A 16,905-nucleotide genomic window follows, 5' to 3' on the forward strand; every position below is an offset into this window, starting at 1 on the left:
GGATTGTTGAAATGAATAATTCAACATCACACGCAATGATATAAATTTTGTATGTTGCAGGTTCACATCGATACGAAAAGTGCCAGCGCTATGTTTGATGTTCTACAAAGAAAACTCAGTCATACGGAAGCATATCAGAATTTCTTGTCCATGCTTCATCATTGCATATTACTGCCTCGTGAGTTTCTTACGAATAATTCGGTGACATTATATTCTATTCTGTAAGAAAACCAATAGATTGAAACATAGCTATATTCATATGTAACACACCGGATTCCCAAAATTCTCAAATTCAACATTCAAAACGAAATGCCTTGGTTTAAGATAAGGGTATTGATATCAGTACCTACTTACTCATGTGTGCATTGCTAATTGCTATTAGAGGTGCTCTTATTTCAAAATAATTTTATTTGAATTCTCCAAAAAACTGACCTTCCTTCATTATTGATTATCATTTTGTGTTACAAGATGTATTTCTGTATCATCTGCCCTTGTTTTAAATTAATTTTATTTAAATTCTCCAAAAACATATCTTCCTTCATTGTTGTTTTATCATTTTGTGTTGAAACTTGCAAGATGTATTATTGTTTTATCATATGATCGTGTAAAAAAGACATACGGTAATAAAAATTTCCATAAATTAAGAATTTGCAACGAAACCGAGAGATATAGAATATTTGAAACCCAAAAAATTTCCATACGACTTAAAATCTAGTGATATAGGTTTAAAACCTTAGAATGCCTTTTTCATTCAGTGAATCGGAATGGATGTCCCCATCATTGGCAATTATTCGATAGATTGTTGCAGCAAATCACTTTACAACAACTTGATGGTTCAGATCCAGATATCACTTATCTTCGAAATTTTAACGTTGAGGAATGCTTGAAAATGTAAGTGATAAATATTGAGGCAGTATTGGGTGGACTCTACTCGAGTCAAGAATAAAGTCATCTTCTCAGAGACTCTGTGTGGCTTTAATCATATCTGTAAAAGACTCGGGTCGGACTTGTTTTATTGCCAGAGAGATATGTCTTTGAGATATATCAAAAAATTCCAGGGAAATATGGTTTACCGCATATGGTAATGCAGTATTGAAAAAAAATCGAAAAATTGATAGCATGTTGCACTCAAAATAGGCAGTGCTGATTGAAATGTTGTCAATATGTGATTAAATTCTATCCTTTTTTCTAAATAACAGTGATTTCACACAATTTTAAAATCATTGTGTAACCACATGGTGTATCTCGACTTGTGACTCGAAAGCGCAGCCTCTCATCTTGACTTGGGATTATTTTAAAATTTCTTCGACACAATCTTTACTCCAGACTGGGGTGGTTTTGATAGCTCGAATCTAAACTAGGTTTCAAGCAGTCCCTGGAGTCTAGTAAAATTGAGTCCCACTTTAATTTTTTGTGTGCAGCCCATTTCATAAATTTCTAGTGTCATGTCTGGTCAGTCTGCCATTTGCAGATTGGATTTGAGTCAGTCGGAAGTTGTATGTTGTACAAACCCATTTAACTAGGGGTCATTGTGGTCCAATCACTCAGGTTATTGTTGTGTAATGGATTTTATTCAACCTATCACGTCAAGTCGTTTCACTAATATTTCACTAATATTGTCATTCGAATCAAGTCATTTTTAAATGTTTCCTAATTGACGCCAGTTATGGGATAAAGAAAAAAGTTTCAAAACTTTTTGGGGATATTAAATTTGTTTTTCTATTCAGCTTATACAATGAAAATGAAATCAAGCAATGGAAGGAAACAGCAGAGAGCATGAAAAAAAGTAAAATAGACTTACTGTCTCTTAATTCGATTAAAATTATACTGAATTTTTAATTCAAAGAAATCACTACCGGTACTTAGTTTAGAGTTCTTTAGTGTCAGAGTTCTAGTGATGAAACTACTATTTTGCTTTTCATTCAACAAGATTACAAATTAATATAAGTGGGTTGATATATAAGCATCTCAACTTGTTGACAAATTGTAAACCTTTTGAAACATTGCAGCCACATCAGATATATGTTGTTGGAATTTCCCTGTTATGTGTGTTATACATTCCATGTGCGAGTTTTCTCAGAAGCAAGGTCCCCGTTCCCTGAAAGAAGAAGTAGCGAAAAACCACTGATGTGATTATCCACCTACTGTATAACCTTGCATAAAAGTTGACCCCCCCCCCCCCAAAGCGACGGATTTATAAAATTTGTGTATAAGCTGACCCTACAAATTGTACGCTCTTATCGTGAGAACTTGGCATGGTTCAGGTTGCAGCTATTGAAATTAAGTTAACATAATGTAATTTCATTTTAGTGCGATCAGAGTTATGCGTGTATAAACCGAATTTTTAGTGCAATCGGAGTTTTGCGCACATAAGTCGACCCCTTAGTTTTGTTTCAACAGTATTAAAATCCTGTGATGATTATGTAAAATTGTATGAATATGCCTTGTATCTTTTAGAACATGAAGAGATGAAAACTCAACTAGACAGGAAGGAGAGAGAGTGTATTGCAAAAGGACAAGAAAAAGAGGAGGCAATGCAAACACTCAACAAATTGAAATCAAAATTAGAAACTGAAACGAAAGAACATCAATCAACCAAAACTAGATTAGAAGAATTATCTCAGAGAATGGAAGGGTTGCAGCAGACTGTAAGTTTATTTTTAGTTAAAAATATTAAATTAGTTTATGTACAAACTTCATTTAAATTTTGTATTTCAAATTTGGTCATGTTTTTTTAGTTAACTACTATATTTTCTTATAGTTAGTCATTCGTGGTGTATGTGATTTTCAAAGCCAACAAAACCACAGTCAACTAAAACCACAGTTACTACTACTACATGGTCATCCACCTGACTCACAAATGTGATGAGCTTCAATTCAATATTCACCATTTTAACTCTTGGTTGGTAAAAGCTTGTTGTCAAGACTCATTTTGGATAAAACTTGGATAAGTTCAAAATTTTAACTTTAAATCTCTGGGAAATTTATGGATTGACTCCCAATGCTAGGAAGTTGAAACTATGACTTTGATTCAAACAAAGTATCTTGTTGATTTCAAATCAAAGGCAATGGGCGTTCAAATTTGCAAAATAATTTAAATTAACATAGGCTTGTCAATTCCTTTTCCAAACGATTCAACATATTTTATGGTTTTCCTGACACATTGAATCACAAAGGAAAGTACAGAAGTAAACCTGATTTGGTTTTGGAAACTCTTTTATCTTACTCGAATAGACTGATCCAGGCTTTTCGAATTACTTTGCGAGAGGTTTCTATTGTTCTACAGACCCATATTGCATGCGTCAATATGATAATATTGGTGCCACATCACTAACTTCAAAATTTAGTCTAGTTTTTTTAGTAATCAGAAAACAGTGCTGGTGTTTTCATGTATTTTCTCATATTTGTAATTAGACTACATTAGAGTAGTTAGGAAGATAATTGATTTGCATGATAGCATGATGGTGTAAAACCCATAACAAGCAAAACCATTTTTAATCAGGTACTTTCAAAAAAATTCCCAAACAAAACACATTGGAGTTTGTGATGTTTAATATAGTATATTATTTATACAATAAAATTTTAAAGATAATTTGTAGAAATTTTTTTATTCTGTTAAACCGGTCTGATATGCTGTAGTAAAATTTTTGCATATTTTCAACAGTGTTAAATTTTGTCATTCTAAAAATTTTCTTGTTTTTTTTATTTTACATTGTGTCATAGTGCATTAAGATAGGTAATCTATTTAGACCAATAGAGAAATATATATCTGGATGTAATATTGACTAAAATTACAGCATGAGACAAGTGAAATCATCCTAGTCTCAGCTGAATTAAACAATGATTTTAATAATTTTTCATATTTTTGATAATATAAATTTTTTAATATTTGTGTGTGTGTCATGTATATAAGTGCTTGACCTGTTTGTAAAATTGATCATAATCGGTCAGTGATTTTGGCATAACACACTATCATAGCAATCATGGCACTAATCTTAGGGATGTTTCACAAATTGAATTTATATGAAAATGTTCTAACTTCTAAGAATTTTGACAAACCAAAAAAAGATTTATTTTGCTTTTTTGGTTGGGAATTATGAAGGTATAGCCTACATGTGAATTTGACGAACCAAATTTTCGGCATATTCAAATATTTTTCATAGATGACAAAATTCACTTTGAATATTAGGAATTGTAATGATTTCCACAAAGCATTCTAGAATTATAATCTTTTAAATATGGATGCGTCTTAGTGATTATATTGATTACATTAGTATCAACGATTTTTTGAAATGACCAAGAAATCGGCTTGTAATAATAAATAGTGAAACTAGTACGCTTGCTCATTGTAGTCAATGATCTTCTGGTGATCTAATATTTATCTTTTTTACATGGGTGTATTTATGCTTTCGCAAAACTTAATTAGCTTTTTTTGTTCCCTTTTTTCTATTATCGTATGTTGCACGGCTTTGCATCATCTGATTTTGCCGCTTCACATTGCTTCGTCGATCAAAAACCCTCTTGGTGAAATCTTACCCTTGTGTCGCAATATTTTCCAAACGACGAAAGCAGGTACCATCCCCAGCAAACGGTGAATATGGCTCTTTGCAAACCTTGGTAAGTCCCGATTTGCTGCTAGCTTCTTCTTTATATAAGTTTTATTGCTTTTTTTACATTGCATGCTTGGTGTGTTTTTATTAGATTTTCTTAGTTGTAGTGACGATAATATGACTGTCATCCTAATATTTCTAATTGATCATACTGGTCATATTATGATCATATGTTTTTGTAACCGTAATATTTTGGTGAGAACAATTTATCATTAGCCTATAACAAATGCACTTCCATCACTTTCACCATTTTTTCTGTTCTAATAATTTCTGACAGTCACAACAATGATAATTCAACTTTTTACCAATGGTAATCGAAGTGAAATTTTCAATGGTTTATTCCAGCAAAACGAAATATCAATTTGGATCACTTATTCACACAACTGCGTAATACCTGATATTGAAGCAATTTTAAAAATCATTACATTGTTGGCTAAATAGGGATAATCAAATAATGAAATATGAAATTTGTTTCGTAAGCCCCATAACTCATCTTCGCTGTAGTGTCAGAAAAATAATCCAATTCTCAAATATTGAGAATTTATTGAATGGAAGTATTTCTTTTTCAAAAATTTAAAAGATTAATAAAATAGTAAATTATTTGTATATGATACCAATTGGCATTTTTAAAGAGTTACCTTGATCTTCGAAAATGAGTCGACTCACCTAAAAGTAAAGGACCTTACCAAAATAAGAACCTATGAAATTTTCCTCCGTGAGAAAATTGAACATGATATATATCCTTGCATCTGTTAGAATTTAAGACTGCAGCCTGCAGGCTTCCTAATGTTAAAATAGGTTTTATTGAATCATAATATATGAAACTCCCATTTTAGTATGTAATTATGCCACAATTCATCAATTAGGATTTGTGTGTTTTTGTATTCTCTGTTCATGTTGTTCTTTTGTGTTGTGTTACACACATTTATTTATTATTGTTTTTGTTTCTTTCTTTTTCATTTATTAGATTTTAATGCTTGTTTTCAAGGCTATACTATATTTTATATCTCTATTACATAGGCAAATGCTGACAAACTAGAAAAAGAACGTTTGCAACAACTTGTAGCATCTGGAAGTATTTCTGATGACGTCAAAGCGAAAATTGCCGCACAAAGTGTTGCCCCGCCTCCGCCGCCGCCACCACCACCTATGAATGCCCCGCCTCCACCACCCCCACCTCCTATGGCCCCTCCTCCACCAGGTGCACCCCCTCCCCCTGGTTCAGGTCCCAGACAATCACTTCTACCACCAAAGAAGAAAATTCCCAAACCGTCAAACCCTTTAAAATCATTTAACTGGGCTAAACTTCCCGAAAGCAAGATTGTTGGTACAATTTGGACTGACATTGATGAATCCAGGGTGAGCTGTGTTACTTTTGTGCTTCATATTTTTGTATTATGACAATTTTGCATTGCCGATTGTTTCAGACATACAATTGTGATGTATGTGTTGTCGTTAAAGCAGAGTTGAAAAAAAAATTTGGTTTTGTCAGGATAACTCTTCACATGCTTCTAATTTTATATTTAAGCTTCAGATTATATCCATTTTGACAATTTCTGTCTCAATCGACTCAAAACTTCTAAAGTTATGCCTCATATTCTGAATAAATTTCGAGAAATAGTGGGTTTTACGATGAGCTAGTGGATAGGACGTTCGACTTAACTATGTTGGTTGGCATTGTGTGTCTAAACCCCATGTCCACCATGGGTATAATAAATTGAGTCTCGAAAATAATAGCTTATATCAGGTTAGGCTTGTAGAAGGTCTTATTCGGAGTGAAAGGGCGGGGCTCCAGAAGTATGCGCATCAAGATGTCGCACAGCCTGAATCCTAACCGATACACACATACTATGTTCAGGTTGTGCGCCATCTTGGTGTGCATACTTCCTGAGGTCCGAAAGGGCTTTATTCAAAGAAAAAAAATTCAGTAGCTGCTGCTTTCCAAGCGGATGTTTTGAAGAGCCTTTCATTCTTATTCAATTCATTCATAATAAATGTTTCAAACAAATTCGTTAATATCCAATTAGTAGGCCTATCAACCTTGTGCAAACGTCTTCAATCAAATCACAACTGACTAAAATGTACAAGAGGCCTGAAAATGGGGATGAATAGTTTGTCTCACAACCTGCATTTCATCAAATTACGTACTACGAATTGTTATACATTTCATGTTACTGAAATTTCATGTTAATAACATTTTTGTATATTGGACAACAAACATATCTTACTTAGAACAGGGATGACCATTCCGATCATTATTTCAAGCATCCTAATATCTAACCTATATGGACTCAAGTTATTTGAAATTTTTCCAGGCTTTCAAGTGGCTTGACTTACCCAACCTTGAAAACACTTTCTCAGCATATCAGAGGCAGCAGGTACTGTATTGAATATTTATTTGATTTCTGGTGATATTTTCTAACAAGATTATACAATCAACAATAAAACTCATAATTTATAAACACTGACATTTTTGAAATCTTCTAATACATGATTTGCATGCATGTTGAATAAATTGTGCATCAAATATTTTGATATTGCCAGATTTATGTATTTTTTTTATACGATTACAGTATTACATTGGTGATAGGTGTGGTAGTGGTGTGGGAATTGGAATACAAACTACTTGACATTCAAACACAACCATATTCCTTGAATTATTCATCATTTCAGATCTGATAAGATATAATTGACTGTTGTATATATTTTAGAATTGCGTAGTAAATCAGCAACATAATATGGTTTTTCCTTTGTGTATATATGAGTATGTATAGGTTTGCAGAGAGCAATTAGAAATATAGAATTCTTTGGAATTTGAGACTTTAATGCCGGTAACGAGGTGAAATTCAAACATGCTCAACATGCAATTAAAGAAATCTTGCAGATGCCTAAATTTTTTGGCCCAAAGCTTGACTTTTTCTGGAGTTAAAAAATGGAGTGGAATCGATGCTAAAGTGAAAGGCAAAATTGTTATCAGCCAAAGTTGTTTTATAGAGGGCCTGTGAATTACTAGCTTTGCATTTTCTATCAACTGAACCGTCAATGCATGTATTTTTACTGTATAATTAATCATATAACAAGCAACAATTTTTCACTTGCATGTATAACTGTCTATCTCTCTCTCTCTCTGTCTTGGCATGGGAACAGGATTTGCATTCTAGTAAGGTGAGTTCATTAGTCTTTTATATTTATATATCATATTCAAATTAGGGTGAAATAGACGTCATTTTGATTAATAAACAATCATGGTTGTTCTGATACATTACCTGGGACACAAAAAAGCTGATAAGAGAAAAACTGCCATTTCATTTTAGAAAATGTTATGAATATCACCATTTAACCTAATCTAGGATAATTGTAATTCCATTGGTTATGGGCACCTGTATCATTTTGGAATGCTTACTATTATCATTATATTATTTAATGCTTTCAAACTGGCATGCAAAAGCCAAAAATATGTCCTAGCAAATATTAAGTATACAAACTAGCATTATTTAACATGTAAACTTATACTATAATTAATGTTCCACTCAACTCGACATCCAGTATTGCCTCTGAACGCCTATTTTTCATTATTAAATTGCCAGCTTTGTTCATTATAATGATTAATTTCTGGACACAAGGGATACTAATCCTATTTCCTGCATTTAAAATAATATATATTCATGAGTGTCGCATTTTAAAAATATAAATGCATCTTAGACACTGTAAAATACTTATTATATTATTAATTGGTCATGAGCTAACAATAACAGATATCGTTTTCAAATTTGGTTTTCAATATATCATTGAATATTTTAACATTCCTGGGACAGTATATTAATTTGAGCACTATTATAGATTATACCTGTTTTTTTAGTTTAGTCAGATATTTTTGAAGAAGTATATAGTATCACATTATTGTATGATGTTGTCATTAATTTGTCAAATTCATTCATACCCAAGTCTAGATTCATATCTAATTCCATAATTCTATAATTAAACATGGAAATTCATTCACTTTTTTCAAAACAATTTTCAAAGCGATATTTGAGATATCTCCAAATCCCTTCAAAATTCAAAAATTAAATCTATGATGATCAAGTTCTGATATTGCCAAAATGTACATGTTGCCGATATCTCATTACTGTTAGAAAAGGTTGTCAACTTTAAAAGAGTATTTTATGATAAATTTTTGCTTCCACTATGCATGAATAATATGGTGGTGTACTAACTTGAATTGTATATTTTTTTCTGCTTCCCATATTTGAAGGAATCTATTCTTGCTCCTATAAATAAGGTATTAAACACATTTTGCTTGTTACTAAAATTACATGGTGGAGGAATGCCCAAAACAAAACGAATATTTGAGTAAATTCAAATTCAGTTGTATTCGATTTCATAAAATTCTTTATTTTTCTCATTTGACAGTTGATGGTCCAACTAGAAATAGACTTTATTTAATTCTGAAACTGAAAAAATAGAAAATCATTTAAAACTATTTGCATTACTAAATTCATTTTCTGTGAATTTACAATTTTGCTAATCGATTTTGCTAGTTTCTCCGTTGAGTATGATTCGATTCAGAATATCTTCAACATTCAAATATGTCAACTTACAATGTATTCAGAATAGTGAATGATTCAATTTTGGTCATCTCTGCCTAGTTGTTACAGTATTTTGTTTATAATTGAAGTGGTTTTCAATTTTCATTACACATCTTTAGAAATATGGATCTCAAGAAGATTTGTCAACTAAGAAGGTGAAAGAGTTATCTGTTATTGATGGACGAAGAGCGCAAAACTGTACGATTTTATTATCAAAACTAAAATTGAGTGACGAAGAAATAAAGACAGCTGTCTTAACCTGCGACAAGGTGACAAATTATAATTTTCTATATTATTAAAGCAGAACAATCTTCTGTAATCTAGTGGATTCGGACCTTTGGTTATGTATCAGTATCACTGCATGGCAATAATGGTAGGCTGGAAACTTTTTGGTTAATCATACTATACTATCAAAAGGGCTTGATCCAATGATATTTAATATGGCTAGCATAGCTAGGCCACAAACTTATCACCCTTCCACATAAAACGACACCAACAAGTAGACCTTGGGCAGCATGATTTTATAGTGCAGTGTTTCCCAACTGGGGGCCTGTGGTCTCCCAACGGGGTCATAAAGCAGTTACAAAAAATTTTTTTTTTTGCAGGCTGGTGATTTACCAAAAGATATGCTTGAACAAATGATCAAGTTTATTCCAACTAAAGAAGAAATCGATATGTTGAGTGAACATTCATCAGAAATTGATAGAATGGCTCGAGCTGATAAATTTTTATTTGAAATGACAAGGTTAGGTTTGTTCTTATAAGATTGAAATATTGAGTGGTCAGAAAGGAATTCACATTGTTTAAACCAGCGTTTCTCAAACTGTGTTCCTGAGAACACTGCTGTTCTGCAGACTTCTTCGGAGTGTTCCACAGAACAGTGATCAAAATTGTGACTAAATTGGCCGGAATGAAATTGAAATTTATAACTATTGTCACTATTGTGTGTTTATTATTTTCAGAGTACATAATTATGAGCAAAGGTTACAAGGCTTATTTTACAAAAAGAAATTTAACGAAAGAATTTCTGAAACCAAGCCGAAAGTTGAAGGTAAATGTATCTGATACTTTTTGACAAGTTTTTTTTTTTCAACCAGGACTGTACATACCAGCGGTATTCTATTTGTGGATTTATGATTGATTGATCTAAGGTCGATTGAAGGTTAAACATATCCAAAATTAGAATCCTGTTTTGGCTGCCGTCAGTTTTGACATATTTCAAAATATGTTTTAAGGCGGATATATATATTCGTAATAATTCATTTCAAATTTGAATAAGGGTTTTGGAAATATAATTGGATCGATGCATTTTGTTATAAAAGGGTAATTATTAAGTGAATTTACTGGAAAGTAATGATATTTATTTATATATATGTGCTTTTCTCTATATTATAGTTAAATATGCCCAACAAATGTGGATGAAAATATTCACATGTGCAATTATTAGTGTATGTGAACTACTAAAAATTTAATCAATTTTTATATCTAGCTGTCCTGGATGCTTCTAGAGAAATTCACAACAGCAAAAAATTACGCAAGCTTTTGGAAATTATTCTTGCTTTCGGTAATTACATGAATAAAGGAAACAGAGGAAATGCATACGGATTCAAATTGATGAGTTTGAATAAAATTGCTGATACAAAGTCAAGTTCAGATAGGTGAGATGTTTTTTGTTTTGTTTTACCAAATTATTTTCATTATATCTATATTTCACCTTTCATACCCCATGCGTATGGTGGCCCATTGTTGTCACACATAAAATTGAAAAACGAAATTAAAAATTAAAAAAATAAAATAAACTTTGCAAAAACAAAAAAATAAAAACAAATTAAAAAAGGAATAAAAATGTAAAAAAAAAAATTAAAAAAAATATGATTGAAATAAAAATAAAAAGGCGTTTTTATTTGTAAAAATTTTGCTTCTGCTTGGGACCAACGTTGTCTTGCATAATCCTACATGCACAAGCGGTGTTCCTGGGTTTCTAATTCACTACTAATTTTCTTGGGTGCAACAAGTTTAATATATAAAGGATATATAAATTCACTTTACTACAAGTAAAGTAATCATGTGTAGAAGGTAATTAAAATAGAGAATACTGCTGCTAGAGAATAGATTATGCCGAAAAGTATGCTGTAAATGAATGATACACAGACTAGGTACAATTGTAGGGTTTTGAATATTAATTTCTCTGATACAGTAAACAAGTATGAAAAGGACGATATTGGTAATGCGTGAAAATAACTATTCTTTTTTTTTGATCAATCAGAAATATAACATTGATGCATTTTCTACTTGAAATGTTGACGAAACACTGCCCAGATATTGTTGATCTACCTTCTGACCTTTCTCATGTGGAAGCTGCTGCTCGTGTCAGGTAAGATGAATAATGATAATTTTGAAAATAGAAAAATCATTGAATGTGCTATGTAGCTAAAATTGTTGTTTTTGTGAGGCCCTATACAACTGACGTTTGAAATTAGGCTCTGACACTGAAAAAGGTTGAGAACCACTGTTACAGATAATATGGAGCTTGTTTAGCATGGGCACCTTTTCCATCCTGATTGTATAAGGTTTGACTCGACAGCTTCAATCTGTGATGCCGAGTAGTCGGCACAGTTAGGCTTATCACAGTGTAAGTTACATGGAATACGATTCGTATACAGGAAATGCACTTTTGAACAGAATCATACTGGTGTCAATTGATATTGATTATATCTGACCTTAATTATCAGACTTCATACTGGTGAATCTATTCGCACAAATCACAATTCACACCTACTTATGCAAAAGCCAGTAATGGAGTTAAATTTTATGAACTGATTTCCAAGTAGCACAAAGTTCATTCAGGGGCTCATCTGCTCTGTTTTATTCAAGATCATCACTATGATTGTTGATATGTTTTCGCCAACTGACTTGAGCTATTTTCTGCATTTACAGTTTCTCAGATGTGGACAAAGAAATTGGAATCATAAGACTTGGGCTTAATAACTTGAAGAAGGAACTTGATGTTCAACAGAAACGACTTACCAGTGGCCAATGTCATCCGGAAGATAAATTTGTTCCAGTTATGACAGACTTTGTAACAGTTGCGGACTTGGGTTTTATGGAAGTTGAAGAACTAATGAAAGATGCAAAAAATAAAGTAATGTGTCCCAAGTTGAATCCTAAAACTGAATCTAATTGAGTGAAAAATGTTTGGTTTGTGGTATTACCCCACCGCTTTGAAACGAGATATTTTATTGTAACTTATCATTGCTTTGTGATAATTGTGTCATTATGAACTACTGGTAGTTATTATCTGTTTACATGTTTGTTTGAGGGCTTCCTAGGCAAACGATAGTTTGTTAAGTTTGGTAAGCATTTTGCTATCAAAATGTAAAATTGAATATATTGGGACATCAGTATGAAAGTGGACCGACAACTGAAAAAATTTAGTCTAGATGGCAATTAAACTTCTCTCTCAGTCAGGGTCAGCCCCCCCTAAGACGGTAATACGGTCCAACTTGACAGATAAAAATTTCAGAACCGGCCTTGAAAATTCCTGGCTACGACCCTGGTCAGTGTTATAACTATTGCTTAGCATGTGGGTATTTGTACTTTGGGGTGACAAACTTTCATACTCATTTATTACTGTATCCATCAAACTAAATTTATGTCTTTTTCAGCAGGCTATGATTGTGTTGGTTAAATTTATCAACAGAGCTGAAAAGTGATTTTAATTCAAGCTCAGCACTCTTTTACTAGGTTTCAACCATCTGTTTTTTTCACTATTTTGTTGATATTACTTGAAGCTCTGTTGAAATCTTGAATATCTGAAATAAAAACACTTTGTTTGATGTAACTTTTTGTTTCACAGTTTGAACAAGTTGTTATATTATTTGGTGAAGATAGCAAAAGTCAACCTGATGGTTTCTTCGGACTTTTTATCGAGTTCATGGAAACGTTTAATTCTGCAAAGAGAGACAATGAAATGATGAGAAAGAAGAAATTGGAAGAAGAGAAAAGAAAGAAGGCTGATAATGAGGTGAGGTTTCGAGTTTTGAAAATCAAATATTAACATAAAAATTGGTAAATATGGAGTTAGAATAAAGCAATTCAAGAAAGGATGGAACCTTATTCACTTAGATATATGTCAATCAGGTTGATCCTAAAGTATCAACTAGATTCTTCTTATTCTTTATATGTATTCTACCAGTGGTTCCCAAAGTTGATTGACCATGGAGTCTGGGACTAAATTTAGAAGCGGAAAGGTATTCACAGGCCAGAAAATGGGTGGCACCTCAGTGGCGTATCAGTATAATTGAATTGTTACGAATATACACATGCTTAAACTGTGATAATATGTAACAATTGGCAGTATCTAGAACGTAAAAAAGTAATAACTAGAAGTGTTACTGTTTCCTTTGAGTTCGACGAGCCTTATTAAATCGTTACGGGGGCCGTGGTTTTGGAACCACTGTATTATACAGTGTGTTTGTGTAGGATTGTACTCAACAGTTTCAGTTACCCAGGGGCCAGGACGCTTGCACAAAATTATTGTTCTCTTCAAAATATGTTCGAAATGATCTTGGTTTTGTTTTTGGGAGGTAGAAATTTCGAATGACCATATTATTTGGTGTTTCCCAACTCTTCCGAATGAAATCTTAACTTGTGGAAACAGATAGTATACACAACCTCTCAAGCATGGTACCATTTGTATTGGTGTTTCTTGGTTAATTGCAGTTCTTCATAACCAGTTTGTGCAATTTTCTGGTCGCCATAAATTGACTTCTAACATACCAGCACAAAGAAATTACAATTTTATTTACCTGTATCTACATCTTCAATCTAAATCTTCTGTCTATATTCCACAGCGAGAAATGGACAGGCAAAAACGTAGGGCCACATCAAAGAAAAAGGGTGGAGACCAAGGAGAATTTGACGATTTGGTATCTGCACTAAGATCCGGTGAAGTCTTTGAGAAAGATGTCAATAAGTTACAAAAACGTAACAGGCAACGAAGAACAAATAATTCAACGAATTCTTTTGACGCAAGAGAAAGGAACGTCTCTAAAGTTTTAGGTTAATGTGAGTGCGACAGCTCTTGTTTTCCACCATTGGGTATCGTTGAAAAATCGTATTTACAATGTCAGTTGGCAAACTGGAACTTTAGTTTTTCGAATAATGCGATATAACTAGGTCACCATCACCACACACTTCTCATATATGTAAATTTCAAATAGTCTATGAGGATAGTTTAAATAAAGTACTCATAGGCACTGCTCGACATACAACTCGAGATAGAAGTTTAGTTTTATTTGCTAATGAAGTTATTATAAATTCACACTTTCAACAAATTTATACAAAAGTGTTAACACTTCCTTAATGAATTCAGCAAATCATCTCCAGCTCAACAACAATTCTAATTTGGTGTCCCAGGAAATATAATTTTCATGTTTTTATGGTTGCAGACTGATTAAGGAATGGAAAAGTCTAATTTTGCAATGCAGCAAATGAGTGTTGAATATTTGATGAATTTAAGCTTTTAAAATACGGCGATAGCTTTTATTTTAATGACTAACAGGGTTTGGGTGTATCTAATAGTTTTACTTTGAATGTGTTATGAATTTTTTTTTATCAAAATTTCGAACGGAATATGGTTTCCAAAAAAAGTGATTTTTAACAGTCAGATAAGTTGAATTTGTTTTTATTTGTAAAATTGATTCTGTTACAGCAATTGTCATTTGATTTTATATTTCGACATATTTGATGTTTTTGTATTGGCTTGAAAATAACCTTGGGATATCAATAACTATTTGGATAAGGACATACCTGGTATTCATATAAGACTGCAAAGTATTGCAAAAGTTACTTTTTTTATAATTATATATATTATATAGCACTATTGAACGTACATTTATGTGACTAACTGTGTTAATAAATGATAGTATGTTTTATTACTATTTACCAGGTTGAATAAAACATATTTTACACATATATTTTACTGCAAAACTTTTTAGTTTTTTTTTTCCCTAGCGCCATATCTCTTTATCACTTATTAATTAACCCTTTTGTTACTGATAAACAGCATCTTGTGGATTCTGTAACAGCCTTTACCTATGTTTAATTGTTATCATCTCCAGCAATTGTTTATATTGGTATTATTACTTCAGAACAGCATGGACTAAAGCAAATGAGGTTATTGTAGCAAGAAAATTGTTGTGTATATAAATGGTCACGCTTAGTTTAATAATCATATTACCCGTGCACCTTGGAAATCATGTTTAACTCATATCTTCCTTGAGCTATTGGGTACCTTAACTATTTTTCATGAGGCAAGGTTACTTATGTCCATTTTTAATTCAAAAATAATTTCATATATGGCTTTTATTTGATCACCTAAAGAACATTTTGCGAAAGTTCCTTGAATATTGTGCATAATTGGAAAATATCTCTTTTTGTTAAATTTCTGTTTTTAATCTAATTTATAGATTTAATCTGGCTGACTTTATCCTAATCTTGTATGGCACATGTGGGTGAGCATAAAAACATAGAAAAAAGATTAAGTAGTTAGTCACGCAGAAACCAATGATAACCCCTTAAAGACTTCTGGGATCTTTACATTACTTGACTTAAATTCAACAAACTCAAATTCAACAAAAACTGTATGTTAAGTATTAAAAAGTATGTTAATGTATTCAGATAGGTGCACTTTTATTTAACAATCCAGTCAGTGAAAGAAATTTCCTAAAAGTCAAATATAAATTGATTGTATTGTTTGGTTCATAAATTTTAAACGAAAGCTGAAATTGATAATCTGAATTTTCTGTTTAGCAATGTGAGAGCTTTCCCTAACATGCTTTCTGAACTCACAATGATATTCCTTAGACATAAAATAGATATTGCTTTATTATTCTTCCAGGCATTGACTGCATCATGTTTAAATATCCAAACATAGTGTTAGATACCTTGACTGTATAATAGAAAACCTTAATTCACTAATTTGGTATAGATATTTTTTTTTATATTTTTTGTGCCAAATAACTTTTATGGCACTATTTTATCCTCTAAAACCCTTTTGCTAAATCATATTTTTGTTGTGTGTTGTTTGCTCTTAAATAAATGACTTGGTACTCGGTCTCATAGCTGTGCAGAGATGCAGTTTGGTTAAGGGGGTTCCTCGAATCAGTTTGGCATCTAGACTATTGTGTTCCCAAGTTCTATCCTTGTTTATACTTAACGTAAATGTTTCGTTTTGTGATAAAAAGTGCGATTTTTCGAGTTATTAATAACTTGATATGAATTTTTAACTAAAATATATACTTTAAGGTTCCAAAGTGTTTTTGTGTTATTTATTATAAGAAAACTGTGAAGGGCAAATATGGAGTGTATTAGATTCACCAGCATGACAACGAGTGATATTGCGTTGAGTAGGCACCAGGGGTGTGCATGGTGCAGCCAGTCACCTACAGGCTGCACGTTATATCTGATGAATAGTGGCTCAGATAATATATTATTACATGTGCCGGTATATTCACAAGAAGGGGACATGCAATGGCTATTATATCTGAGAATCCCGCGCTCCCACGTAGAAGAGAAAGAAATCAGTAGCTGGGAAATAAATACTGAGAGATGCTAGCAACGAGTGAGTGTGCAATGGCAAGCCAGAATTTATAACAGGACACTTCTTGTTCCCCAGTTCCGACCAGCTGATGTACAATAATAATAAT

The 16,905-nt window shown here is 32.4% G+C and overlaps 1 protein-coding gene across 4 annotated transcripts in view; it reads left to right on the top strand.

Moving 5' to 3' along the window:
• LOC120327300 (disheveled-associated activator of morphogenesis 2-like) overlaps window positions 1–16,512 on the top strand; it is a 28,336-nt gene extending 11,824 nt beyond the window's left edge. The window contains exons 9-25 of one of the 4 annotated variants that reach the window (XM_039393755.2): window positions 61–178; window positions 756–891; window positions 1,728–1,786; window positions 2,458–2,648; window positions 4,573–4,617; window positions 5,631–5,969; window positions 6,926–6,988; window positions 7,758–7,775; window positions 9,316–9,465; window positions 9,802–9,941; window positions 10,159–10,247; window positions 10,686–10,854; window positions 11,463–11,570; window positions 12,134–12,338; window positions 13,053–13,220; window positions 14,050–14,263; window positions 14,571–16,512. In XM_039393755.2, the coding sequence (XP_039249689.1) occupies window positions 61–178; window positions 756–891; window positions 1,728–1,786; window positions 2,458–2,648; window positions 4,573–4,617; window positions 5,631–5,969; window positions 6,926–6,988; window positions 7,758–7,775; window positions 9,316–9,465; window positions 9,802–9,941; window positions 10,159–10,247; window positions 10,686–10,854; window positions 11,463–11,570; window positions 12,134–12,338; window positions 13,053–13,220; window positions 14,050–14,262 (2,211 nt within the window). In that variant the 3' untranslated portion in view covers window position 14,263; window positions 14,571–16,512. Of the gene's footprint in view, window positions 1–60; window positions 179–755; window positions 892–1,727; window positions 1,787–2,457; window positions 2,649–4,572; window positions 4,618–5,630; window positions 5,970–6,925; window positions 6,989–7,757; window positions 7,776–9,315; window positions 9,466–9,801; window positions 9,942–10,158; window positions 10,248–10,685; window positions 10,855–11,462; window positions 11,571–12,133; window positions 12,339–13,052; window positions 13,221–14,049 lie in introns of all 4 variants that reach the window. The other 3 variants (XM_039393754.2, XM_039393756.2, XM_039393757.2) reach the window with 3 other exon arrangements.
• Window positions 16,513–16,905: the final 393 nt, after the last annotated feature.

This window comes from Styela clava, chromosome 4 (genome assembly GCF_964204865.1).
Source record: "Styela clava chromosome 4, kaStyClav1.hap1.2, whole genome shotgun sequence".
NCBI lineage: Eukaryota > Metazoa > Chordata > Ascidiacea > Stolidobranchia > Styelidae > Styela > Styela clava.